This window comes from Pristiophorus japonicus, chromosome 15, assembly GCF_044704955.1.
Source record: "Pristiophorus japonicus isolate sPriJap1 chromosome 15, sPriJap1.hap1, whole genome shotgun sequence".
NCBI lineage: Eukaryota > Metazoa > Chordata > Chondrichthyes > Pristiophoridae > Pristiophorus > Pristiophorus japonicus.
In genome coordinates, this window is record NC_091991.1 from 9,976,026 (window position 1) to 9,988,595 (window position 12,570).

At 47.7% G+C, this 12,570-nt stretch overlaps 1 protein-coding gene across 2 annotated transcripts in view; it reads left to right on the top strand.

The window, feature by feature from the left end:
- washc3 (WASH complex subunit 3) overlaps positions 1–12,570 on the top strand; it is a 36,335-nt gene that overhangs the window by 18,266 nt on the left and 5,499 nt on the right. The window contains exons 1-4 of one of the 2 annotated variants that reach the window (XM_070900122.1): positions 833–1,137; positions 6,983–7,116; positions 9,628–9,741; positions 10,773–10,837. In XM_070900122.1, the coding sequence (XP_070756223.1) occupies positions 906–1,137; positions 6,983–7,116; positions 9,628–9,741; positions 10,773–10,837 (545 nt within the window). In that variant the 5' untranslated portion in view covers positions 833–905. Of the gene's footprint in view, positions 1–832; positions 1,138–6,982; positions 7,117–9,627; positions 9,742–10,772; positions 10,838–12,570 lie in introns of those variants that run through there. The other variant, XM_070900123.1, reaches the window with a different exon arrangement.

Here is a 12,570-nt window from a genome sequence, read left to right on the forward strand (position 1 = left end):
ATGTTAATGGTGGGTGACTTGGCCATAGTGGTGCCATTGAAGGTTGGAGGAGATGGCCTTGGCTTTCTCTCTTTCGAGATGGTCATTAACCCGGAACATGTGGCGTGAATGTTATCTGCCAAATTGTCAGCCCAAGCGTGGGTGTTGTCCTGGCATGGGCTGTTTCCTTATCAGAAGAATTGCGAATGGAGTGAGCACTGTGAAATCCTCAGTGAACAGTCCTGACACGACTGTGTGAGGGAGGGAAGGTCACTGTTGAAGCAGCTGAGGCTGCTTCCCTGAGGAATTGCTCCAGCAATGTCCCAGTGCTGTGGTGATTGGCCTCTAACAACCATGACTATTTTCCTTTGTGTCAGGTATGACTCCAGCCACTATTTGCTCTTGCTTCTTATTCGCTGGTTTGAATCGCATCGACCTGGAGGTTTGCACAGGGCTGTTCTTCAAAGCTGTTGCCTCATTGGTGGCTAAATCCTAAACGGAATTATCGAGATCTGTTGGAATTGGCCCCTGGGTGTGTTTGCAGTTTAATGGGAACATAGATTTAAACTTTACATGTGATCTGTGAGGCTCCATGATATGGTGGTTTATCAGACAGTATGAAATGTATTTCCAGCAAACAAACAATTCATTACACCTCTCACCCTTTTAGCATAGAACCATTCTACATTCTCGTTGCTCGCTGCTCATGTACAGGAGTAGAACAGTGTGTCACAGTGCTTTATTTCATATCGATCCTTTATGTCCGACTCTGGGAGAGCAATGTCCATGCTGCTAACTCCTGTTTCCTACATGTAAAGCTGAGTGCACATGTCTGCCTCTGGTCCACAGGATTTAACAGTGTAAGTGCTGGCAGCTGGCTCACGAGTACCAGGCGCCCAGAACCTGACTTTAAAGCAACAATGTAAATGTCTGATTTCGAGAGCCCAGCGATTGAATCAGGTCTCTACATCGGCAACATGCTTGTAGACCCTGTGTGGTGGCTGATGTGCGACGGTCACCACACGAGGGTATCTTCCACTCCTGGAGCTCAGGACTGGAATATCGGGTCCTTCATTGAAACATCTGCAAACTCATCCCTTTTGGTGTGGAAGCGGATCATCGTTCGAGGGACCGTCTATGATGATGATGTAGACCCCGGTAAGACAAGTCTGTACAAAAACACCAGAGGCGAAAAATTGAATGGAACAGCGCCACCCGTTAGTGCTCAAGAGTGGGGGGGGCGGGGGGGGGGGGTTTAACAGAAGGCTAAGCGCTTACCACTGTTAGTGCCTCCCGAGAACTTGATTGGAGATTTACCGACGGTGCTGACAGTTAGTGCCGCGCGCTCTAGCGCCGCCCACTTGGTGACGTAAATGCACGTGCAACGCCCCGTCAGCGCTGCAGTCGGGAACTTCAATGGGGTCGCCTGCCTTAGCGCCTGGCGCTCATTGCGGCAGGGAAAGCAGGCGTTCCCGAACTTCCCGGGGCGATACCGAAACGGATCATCAGCTGAGTGATTAAAGGTGAGGGTTTTTAATTTACTTTCACTTTGTCCGGTGTTTACAAATGTTCAAATCACCTCCCTTGCATTTATTTTTATCCTTCAGGTGGTCTAGCTGACCTCCCCTTTAGGCATGAGGATGCCGGTTTGCTTGTGCCACAACTTCAGTAGTGTCCCGCGATTCAACTTTAGCGCCCTAAGAGGAGTGTGAAACTCCTTGGGCGCTAAAAATCAATATCCTGGTTGAAGGCGGTAAACAACCCCCAGCGCTAAAGTTAGCGACCAGGCGGTGTTACCAATTTCCCCCCCCCCCCCCCCAGGAATCCAACTGAAACACCAGTGCACTCTGGTGAAGTGCATGTTACTGCAATCACTGTGAGCACTAAGGGGGATTGACAGGGTAGATGCTGAGAGGCTATTTCCCCTGGCTGGAGAGTCTAGACCTAAGGGCCATAGTATAGACTCAGGGTAAAGAGTATATTCAAGGCTGGGATAGATAGATGTTTGCACTCTAAGGGAATTGAGGGATGCGGGGATCGGGCGGGAAAGTGGAGTTGAGGTCGAAGATCAGCCATGATCTTATTGAATGGCGGAGCAGGCTCGAGGGGCCGAATGGCCGACTCCTGCTCCTATTTATTATGTTCTTATGTTCAGCACAGAAATGTATATCTCTGCACTGTATCATGATTTAAAAACAAATCCTTATTTCAAGGACACTGGTGAAATAGTTTAAACCCTAGCTGATTTGATTTAAATGGTATAGTATGCTATTATTGAAGATCATGTGTTGACCTATTGCAGTCTAATTAAGTTGTGGCTACAGTGCACAATTAGAGCAGGAACACATTTCCAAAAGATGACTTCATATGGATAAATATAAATCAAATTGGGAATTACATTTGACATTCAGATTAAAAATGAAAGCAAGACAAAAGATGACTTCATGTGGAAAACCTGCTGTAATCAGAGTTATGAACTGGAGGACGTCTCCCTGGGAATGGTGGATTATGGCAGGAATCTGTGCTATTCCCCAATTGCTGGGGATCTATTTGTTGTTTGATAAATGCGTGGCTCATGGCAGAACCTCGAGCATCGCTTCAAATGAGCTGCGAAATGCCGTGCATTGCTGATCGCGATTCACATGATGTCTCGCATCATTCGCTTACCTTTTTTTTTTAATCGTGTGTGACATATTGGTCCTGCCCTTAACTGAAGGTCTGCTGTACCCCTACAATGCAACGATAGGTTTGGGCAATTCTGAGGCCTAAAAAACAATTGTGCTATTCAACCGGAGGGGAGGGGTGCATCACATTTGGGTGAGTATCCCGTGTGCCATTTTTGTAGGGCGGGGCAGTGAAAGAGTTCTGGGTGCATCGTAGAATCATAGAAATTTATGGCACAGAAGGAGGCCATTCAGCCCATCGTGTCCGTAGCGGCCGACAGAGCATATAGGTTACGGCACTTCAAGTGCATATCCAAGTACTTTTTAAATGCGATGAGGGTTTCTGCCTCTACCACCCTTTCGGGCAGTGAGTTCCAGACCCCCACCGCCGTACGAGTGAAAACATTTCTCCCAATCCCCTCTAATCCTACCAATTACTTTAAATCCATGCCCCATATATGCCTCATTTTTGGGGGCGAGTATTGGGAATGCCATGTTTGGGAAGGACCGAAGTTCTGGTTGCACCCGTTTTGGGTGGGGGGGTTGGAGGGGAATGGGTGAGCCATAGCTGGGCGAGTTACTGTGTCAGCTGTGTTTTCAGCGGGAGAGGATCCACCTTTGAGGGGAAGGATGCCAATTTCCAGAAAGGGGCCCAGAAGGTGCCAGTTTAACACAGGATTACATGGGATATACGGCACAGAAACAGGCCATTCGGCCCCATCTGTCCATGCCGACCTTTATGCTTCACGAGTGTCACCTCCCGTCTTTCCTCATCTAACTCTATCAGTATAACCCTCTATTCCCTTCTCCCTCATACGCTTGTGTAGCCTCCCCTTAAATGCATCGATACTATTCGCTTCAACCACTCCCTGTGGCAGCGAGTTCCACATTCTCACCACTCTCTGGGTAAAGAAGTTTCTTCTGAATTCCCTATTGGATTTCTTGGTGACTATCTTATATTGATGGCCTCTAGTTTTGCTCTTCCCCACAAATGGAAACACTCTGTATCCACTCATATCAAAATCTTTCATAATTTTACAGACCTCTATTACATCACCCCTCAGCCTTCTCTTTTCAAGAGAAAAGGGACCCAACCTGTTCATCCTTTCCGGATATGTACTTCTGGTATCATTCTTGTAAATCTTCTCTGCACCCTCTCTAGTGCCTCCTAAATTCTTTTTATAATATGGCGACCAGAATTGTATGCAGTACTCCCAAGTGTGATCTAACCAAGATTCGATACAAGTTTAGCATAACTTCACTACTTTTCAATTCTACTCCTCTAGAAATAAACCCTAATGCTTGGATTGCTTTTTATGGCCGCATTGACCTTACAAGTCCTATGAGGAAAGGTTAAGCAGGTTGGGCCTATACTCATTTGAGTTTAGAAGAATGAGAGGTAATCTTATTGAAATATTCAAGATTCTGAGGGGGTTTGCCAGGGTTGATATAAGAGAGGATGTTTCCCTTCATGGGGGAATCTAGAACTAGGGGGCACAGTTTCAGAATACGGGGTCACCCATTTAAAACAGAGATGAGGAGGAATTTCTTCTCTGAGGGTCGTGAATCTTTGGAATTCTCTACCCCAAAGAGCTGCGGAGGCTGGATCATTGAATATATTTAAGGTGGAGATAGACAGATTTTTGAACGACGGGGGAGTCTGGGGTTATGGGGAACGGGCAGGGAAGTGGAGTTGAGGCCGAGATCAGATCAGCCACAATCTTATTGACTGGCGGAGCAGGCTCGAGGGGCCAAATGGCCGACTCCTGCTCCTATTTCTTATGTTCTTTAGGGTCTAAATTGGTAACCACACTGAGGGACCATAAGGCGCGCGGAGTATGAAGTGAAAAAATTCCCTCTGGCATATTCTAGACACAAAAGACGTCAAGGGGTGTGGGAATATGGTGTTGAGATAGAGGATCAGCCATGATATTGAATGGCGGTGCAGGCTCAAAGGGCCGAATGGCCTACTGCTGCTCCTATTTTTTATGTTTCTGATATTGTTTTGAGGTTGTAATTGAGGCATTTTACTGGGGCAAAATGTGGGAATGTTTGATTGGGACACTTTGTAGAAAAAATACAAAGTATTTTATTTCCCAGCGTGCCCTCCCCTCCCCCATTAACGAGCAATAACATTTAGTTCTGCTCACATCCCTGGCAATAAATAACGTTATTTACATGATGCAGTAACCAGAGTGTTTGAGTAGATGCTTGTATTTTTTTTGGCACTGCATGGTTTTGTTACACTGCAGCACGGGTTTCTCGCTTTGTGTCGATGCGATGTTGGGTAAATAAGTCTACCGATGCCTGATCAGTTCCCATCAACTCCTGAATTTCTCGAGTTTTCAGTTTTCCCAGGAATTAGTCATGGATTTTTTGTTGTTGGTTCCCCACAGGGATTATCGCCACCAGTGATCGGGAGGGTAGGACACAGGGTTGCACAGAGTAGGCGAGCGTTGATGGGCCTGATGCGTTTGTGCATTTTGCTTCGGATTTTAATGAGTTTGGTTTGGGGGAAGGAATAGTGGCCTCCCCCTTTTCTCACTGACCTACACGTGCTCCTGGTCCGGCAACGCCACTATTTTCAAATTTTTATCCTTATTTTCACAATCCCTCCCTATCTCTGTAACCTTCTCCAGACTTGCAACCCTCCGAGATCTCTGCACTCTTCCAGATCTGGTCTCTTGCGTATCCCTCATTTCCATCACCCCATCATCGGCGGCCGTGCCTTCAGCTGGCGAGGCCCTAGGCTCGGGAATTCCCTCCCTAAACCTCTTCTCCGCTCTCTGCTCCTTGAAGACGCTCCTTAAAATCTTCCTCTTTGACCAAGCTTTTGGTCACCTGTCTTAATATCTCCTTATCTGGTTCAGTGTCAAATTTTGTTTGACAACGCTCCTGTGAAGCACGTTGGTACGTTTTACTACGTTAAAGGTGCTATATAAATGCAAGTTGTTGTTTGCTTTCTACACCTATGTTTGTAATTTTAAGACTTGCATTGTAAAGTTTAACTCTGGAGCCGAGTAAAAGGCAGAATGGTTTCATATTTAATGTTTCTTCTGTGTAAATATTTCATTTCGTCATGATCCAGATAGAGGAAAGGTGTGATTGCACCAGAGAGGGTGCAGAGGGGATTTACGAGGATGTTTCCAGGACTGGAGAATTTTAGCTATGAGGAAAGATTGGATAGGCTGGGGTTGTTTTCTTTGGAACAGAGGAGGCTGAGGGGAGATTTAATTGAGGTGTATAAAATTATGAGGGGCTTGGATAGAGTGGATAGGAAGGACCTATTTCTCTTAGCAGAGGGGCCAACAACCAGGGGGCAGAGATTTAAAGTAGTTGGTAGGAGGTTTAGAGGGGACTCGATGGGGGAAAAAATTTCACCCAGAGGGTGGTGGGGGTCTGGAACTCACTGCCTGAAAGGGTGGTAGAGGCAGAAACCCTCAGCACATTTAAAAGCTACTTGGATGTGCACTTGAAGTGCCGTAACCTACAGGGCTACGGACCTGGTGCTGGAAAGTGGGATTAGGCTGGGTTGCCCTTTTTTGACCGACACGGACACGATGGGTCGAATGGCCGCCTCCTGTGTTGTAATTTTCTATGGTTCTGTAGAGTGCAGTGAATAAAGCAGGATAGGATCGTGGCTGTTTAGTGGTAGGAGTCTCGGAGTAGGAGCCTCCATACAGCTTCAACTGTGCCTCGGACCCCGATGTTGGATTCACTCGGTCAATTATGAGGAAAAGGCGGGTGTGAGAATTATATCCCACCTCTACATTATCTTTTAGCATGATTGAATATGGTGGTGTGTTAATCTGAGGATAAAGGGTCGGCCTTTTAGGCCTGAGATGAGGAGAAATGTCTTCACTTAGAGGTTGGTGAATCTTTGGAATTCTCTACCCCAGAGGGCTGTGGAAACTCAGTCGTTGAGTACATTCAAGGCAGAGATAGATACATTTTTGGACTCTTAAGGGAATCAAGGGATATGGGGATCAGGCGGGAAAGTGGAGTTGTGGTAGAAGATCAGCCATGATCTTATTGAATGGCAGAGCAGGCTCGAGCGGGAGAATGGCCTACCCCTGCTCCTATTTCTTACGTTCTTGTATATGAATACAGTATAAGCCTTTTGACCCTTTAAATCTACAGAATCTAGGCAGTAACTTCAGTGTAGTACACTCCCCACCACTCATACCATCCACACTTGTCACGGGCACTGGCTATATCGGGCAAATGGCGCTAACCATTTGGCATTACCACTGTCGCCAATCACAGAGGCTCTGCTTGTAACGTCTTAAGCGGGCCGGTTATGTCGGGCGTACTTTATCATGGAATCCTTCTTTTAACAGATGTCCCTGCTTCAGTAACGGCAGGGTTCCGTCCCTTGTCCATTTCTCGTCTTCCGACCAGCTGCTCCAGAGCCCGTTTCTCCTCTTCTCCCGCTTTCCTTTCTTGCTGTGCTCTCCCGTTGGTTGGATTAAAGGTCAGTGCTACGGTCCCACGAGGTTGCACGGATTGAAAGGGTAGATTTTAAATCGGTTTTGCTTCTGATATGTTCAAAGGCAGTGGTAAAATTGCAATGGATGTGTTTTTAAAAAATTTTTTTAAACATGTGCATGTTGGATCTGTCTCCTGCTTTCCTGCTGCTAAATATTGGGATGACCGAAGCCATTGTCTTCGGTCCTCACCACCAACTCCGTTCCCTAGCAACCGACTCCATCCCTCTCGCTGGCCATTGTCTGAGACTGAACCGGACCGTTCACAACCTCGTCGTCCTATTTGACCCCGAGATGAGCTGCTGATTGCCTTTTCTCTCCATCACCAAGACTGCCCATTTCCACCTCCGTAACATCGCCCGACTCCGCCCCTGCCTCAGCTCATCTGTGCCGAAACCCTCCATCCACGCCCTCATTATTTCACTATTCCAATGCTCTTATGGCTGGCCTTCCTGTCTTTCACCCTCCATAAACTTGAGCTTATCTAAAACTCTGCAGCCCATGTCCTAACTCGCACCAAGTCCCGCTCACCTATCACCCCCTGTGCTCGCTGCCCCGTGTCCTAACTCGCACCAAGTCCCGCTCACCCATCACCCCCTGTGCTCGCTGCCCCGTGTCCTAACTCGCACCAAGTCCCGCTCACCCATCACCCCCTGTGCTCGCTGCCCCGTGTCCTAACTCGCACCAAGTCCCGCTCACCTATCACCCCCTGTGCTTGCTGCCCCGTGTCCTAACTCGCACCAAGTCCCGCTCACCCATCACCCCCTGTGCTCGCTCCCCGTGTCCTAACTTGCACCAAGTCCCGCTCACCCATCACCCCCTGTGCTCGCTGCCCCGTGTCCTAACTCGTATCAAGCCCCGCTCACCTATCACCCCATGTGCTCGCTGCCCGTGTCCTAACTCGTACCAAGTCCCGCTCACCTATCACCCCCTGTGCTCGCTGCCCCGTGTCCTAACTCGCACCAAGTCCCGCTCACCTATCACCCCCTGTGCTCGCTGCCCCGTGTCCTAACTCGCACCAAGTCCCGCTCACCCATCACCCCCTGTGCTCGCTGCCCCGTGTCCTAACTCGCACTGAGTCCCGGTCACCCATCACCCCCTGTGCTCGCTGCCTGTGTCCTAACTTGCACCAAGTCCCGCTCACCCATCACCCCCTGTGCTCGCTGCCCCGTGTCCTAACTCGTACCAAGTCCCACTCACCCATCACCCCCTGTGCTCGCTGCCCCATGTCCTAACTCGTACCAAGCCCCGCTCACCTATCACCCCATGTGCTCGCTGCCCGTGTCCTAACTCGTACCAAGTCCCACTCACCTATCACCCCCTGTCGCTGCCCGTGTCCTAACTCGTACCAAATCCCGCTCACCTATCACCCCCTGTGCTCGCTGCCCGTGTCCTAACTCGCACCAAGTCCCACTCACCCATCACCCCCTGTGCTCGCTGCCCCGTGTCCTAACTCGCACCAAGTCGCGCTCACCCATCACCCCCTGTGCTCGCTGCCCCGTGTCCTAACTCGCACCAAGTCGCGCTCACCCATCACCCCCTGTGCTCGCTGCCCCGTGTCCTAACTCGCACCAAGTCGCGCTCACCCATCACCCCCTGTGCTCGCTGACCTACATTGGCTCCCGATCCGGCAAAGCCTCGATTTAAAAAAAAAAAAAAAAAATTCTCATCCTTGTTTTCAAATCCCTCCATGGCCTCGCCCCTCTCTATCTCTCTAATCTCCTCCAGCCCCACAACTCTCCGAGATATCTGCGCCCCTCTAATTCTGCCCTCTTGTGCATCCACGATTTTAATTGCTCCACCATTGGTGGCCGTGCCTTCAGCTGCCTGGGCCCCAAGCTCTGGAACTCCCTCCCTAAACCTCTCCACCTCGCTTTCCTCCTTTTAAGACACTCCTTAAAACCTACCTCTTTGACCAAGCTTCTGGTCACCTGTCCTAATATCTCCTAATATGGCTCGGTGTTGGTATTTGTTTGATAACACTCCTGTGAAGCATCTTGGGACGTTTTACTACGTCAAAGGTGTATATAAATGCAAGTTATCGTTGCAGTACTGGTTTTACAGTCCAGCGCCTATAACGGGCAAATCGCCTTCACACCAACACGCCTGTTGTAAGCGATGGGGACTGTGCCGAGGATGGCTGCATTGTCCGAGATCCACAGAATATTGCTGCATTTGCCTACATATGTGACTGCACTTCAGAGTAACTCGCTATATGTGACCTGCTTTTGAGATGTCTTGAGACATGGGCTGCTATGTAAGTGCTATTTCCTCCCTTCCCTTCCATCAGTCACCCTCGGATACATGGCTGCGCTTTGAGATATTTTGACTCAATCTATCTCTGTTTGTTTTGTACTTTCTGCGTGAGGAACTTTGTTTCATGGGTTTTGATTTGAGCATCTATTGCTTGCTCAAATTTGATTACATTTGGTTATGTTTGATTAAGGATTTGATGTACTTGACTTGCGTCTCTCATTGCAGTTTTTTTTATTTTTCAGTTCCATCAAAACATTGAATCTACAACCCAAATCAAAGCAGATTCGCCGACAGACAATGCTATTACTGTAGCCAAAGATCCTCGATATGCAAGATACCTGAAGATGGTGCAAGTGGTGTGTTCATTACTTTTTCTCTTGGTGGTAAAAGTCTTGCCTTTAATGTTAGCTGTGGCTCTGTGGGTAGCACTCTTGAGTCAGAAGGTCGTGGGTTCAAGTCCCACTCCAGAGACTTGAGCACAAAAATCCTCAGCACTGCACTGTCGGAAGGGCAGTACTGAGGGAACGCTGCACTGTCGGAGGGGCAGTACTGAGGGAGTGCTGTACTGGGGGACTGCTGCACTGTCAGAGGGGCAGTTCTGAAGGAGCGCTGCACTGTCGGAGGAATAGTACTGAGGGAGTGCTGCACTGCCGGAGATGCTGTCTTTCGGATGAGACGTTAAACCAAGGCCCAGTTTGCCCTCTCGGGTAAATGTAAAAGAACCCATGGAACTATTTCGAAGCAGAGTAGGGAAGTTATTCCTGTGTCCCGTGCCAATATTCATCCCTCAATCAGCATCACTAAAAACAGATTATCTGGTCATTATCAAGGCTGTTGCATTTCCTACATTGTAACAGTGATTGCGTTTGGGGAAAAAAGGTACTTAATTGGCTGTGAAGTGCTTTGGGATCTCCTGAGTTTGTGAAGGGCGCTATATAAATGCACATTCTTTCTGGCTCAAATCCCCACAGGGATTCTGTGCTCCTCTGACGTTGGCCCACTCCATATCTTCTGCTTCTCCAGCAGTGGCTGCTTGTCCAGCCCATACACTGATATCCTCTCGGACTTCCTGTCCACTTATCTTCAGCTGCCCGCCCCAATTGGTGCAAGCTGGTGTTTTTTTTCCCTCTTACCCCCCCGCCCCCAGTATAAACCACTGAGATGATTTTCTGCATGTGATGAGCGCTATAGGAACTCAAGCTGTTTAATTCTGTTCTATTTTACGACTAAATTTGAGAATTTTTAATTTCCAATATTGTACTGTTAATGTCGATCCCCTAATTGCAGTACCGCAGTTCTGCTACCCGTTCCGTCTCAGCCTTGCTCTTTACGAGCTGTTCAACTTACAACGCAGAAGAATTCTCTAAATCCTCGTTCTCTATTGCAGGGGGTTCCCCTTATGGCCATAAGGAACAAAATGATTTCCGAAGGACTCAAGCCGGATCTGTTGGAGTGAGTTTCCACTAACCACTGCTGAACTTTCTTCTTTGCTTGTTAAAATGTTCATTTTTCTCTGTCTAATAGTTGGATCAGAGTAATGGGTTCCACCCAACACTGCCCTGGACCAGGGGTCTAAGCTGAGTTCCGCGGGCCACCTACAAATTTTAAACGAAAGTTCGTATAGAGTTGTATATATTTCAAACTGCTCGCAGATTTTGGTGTGCTGGTTTAGGATTTATGCTCCATTGAGACACCCGTTGCAAGAGCAGCCCTTCGAAAACCTCCAGGCTCACGAAACTCTAAGAAAACAAGAAATAGAAACATAAAAGGTATCCGCAATCTAGAATTCTCTCCACTAAAAGGCTGTGGATGATGGGGGACAATTGGAGTTTTCAAGACTGAGATCAATTTTTGTTGGGTGAGGGTATCAAGCGATATGGAGCAAAGTCGGGAAAGTGGAGTTGAGGTCACAGATCAGCCATGATCTCATTGAGGGGCCAAATGGCCTACTCCTGCACCTATGTTCCAAGAAATAGAACAGAGTTTCCTGGGCTTCGAGGGTTGAATTTACCAGGATCCGTGGTCACTAGTTTGGACCTCGCTGCCCTAGATCACCTTCCGCCATCTTCAGCCCACCATTTCCCTCTGATTCTTTAGGGCTTTTCCCTGCGTCACCAACTCCTGCAAACGTGATTTTTTTAAAAAAAACCTGTTTTAGTGCATGTTGTGCTCTATCATTCTGGGAGACAGTGAGGCAGCTAGCAACAGACCTCAGGGGACGTAGACAGACTGGTGAAATGAGCAGATGAAATTTAATGCAGAGAAGTGTGAAGTGATTCATTTTGGTAGGACGAATGAGGAGAGGCAATATAAACTAAATGGTACAATTTTAAAGCGGGTGCAGGAACAGAGAGACCTGGGGGTATATGTGCACAAGTCTTTGACGGTGGAAGGACATGATGGGAAGGCTTGTTTAAAAAAAAAAAAGAAATATGGGATCCTTAGCTTTATAAATAGAGGCATTAGAGTAGGAAAAACAAGGAAGTTATGCTAAATCTTTATAAATTACTGGTTTGGGCCTCAGCTGAAATATTGTGTTCAATTCTGGGCACCACACTTTAGGAAGGAGGTCAAGGCCTTAAGAGAGTGTAGAGGAGATTTATTAGAATGGTACCAGGGATGAAAGACTTCAGTTAGGTGAAGAGACTGGAGAAACTGGGGTTGTTCTCTTTAAAGCAGAGAAGATTAAGAGGAGATTTGATAGAGGTATTCAAAATCTTGAAGGGTTTTGATAGAATAAATAAGGAGAAACTGTTTCCACTAGCAGAAGGGTCAGTAACCAGATGACACCGATAGTTGGCTAAAGAACCAGAGGCAAAATGAGAGGGGGACGATATTACGCAGCGAGTTGTTGTGATCTGGAACACGCTGCCTGAAAGGGCGGTGGAAGCAGATTCAATAGTAACTTTCAAAAGGGAATTGGATAAATACTAGAAAAGGAAATATTTGGAGGGCTGTGGGGGAAGAGCAGGGGGAGTGGGACTAATTGGATCGCTCTTTCACAGAGCCGGCACAGGCACGATGGGCCGAATGGCCTCTGGTGCTGTATCATTCTATGATTCTATCCTGGTGAATGGTACACTCTCTAGAGTAGTAGTAATCATTGAGATCCACTGTTGGGTCATTCTTTGTTGGGTCTATTTGGATATTTATAATGTTCTTCCCGCATCCTACTCTTTACTTGT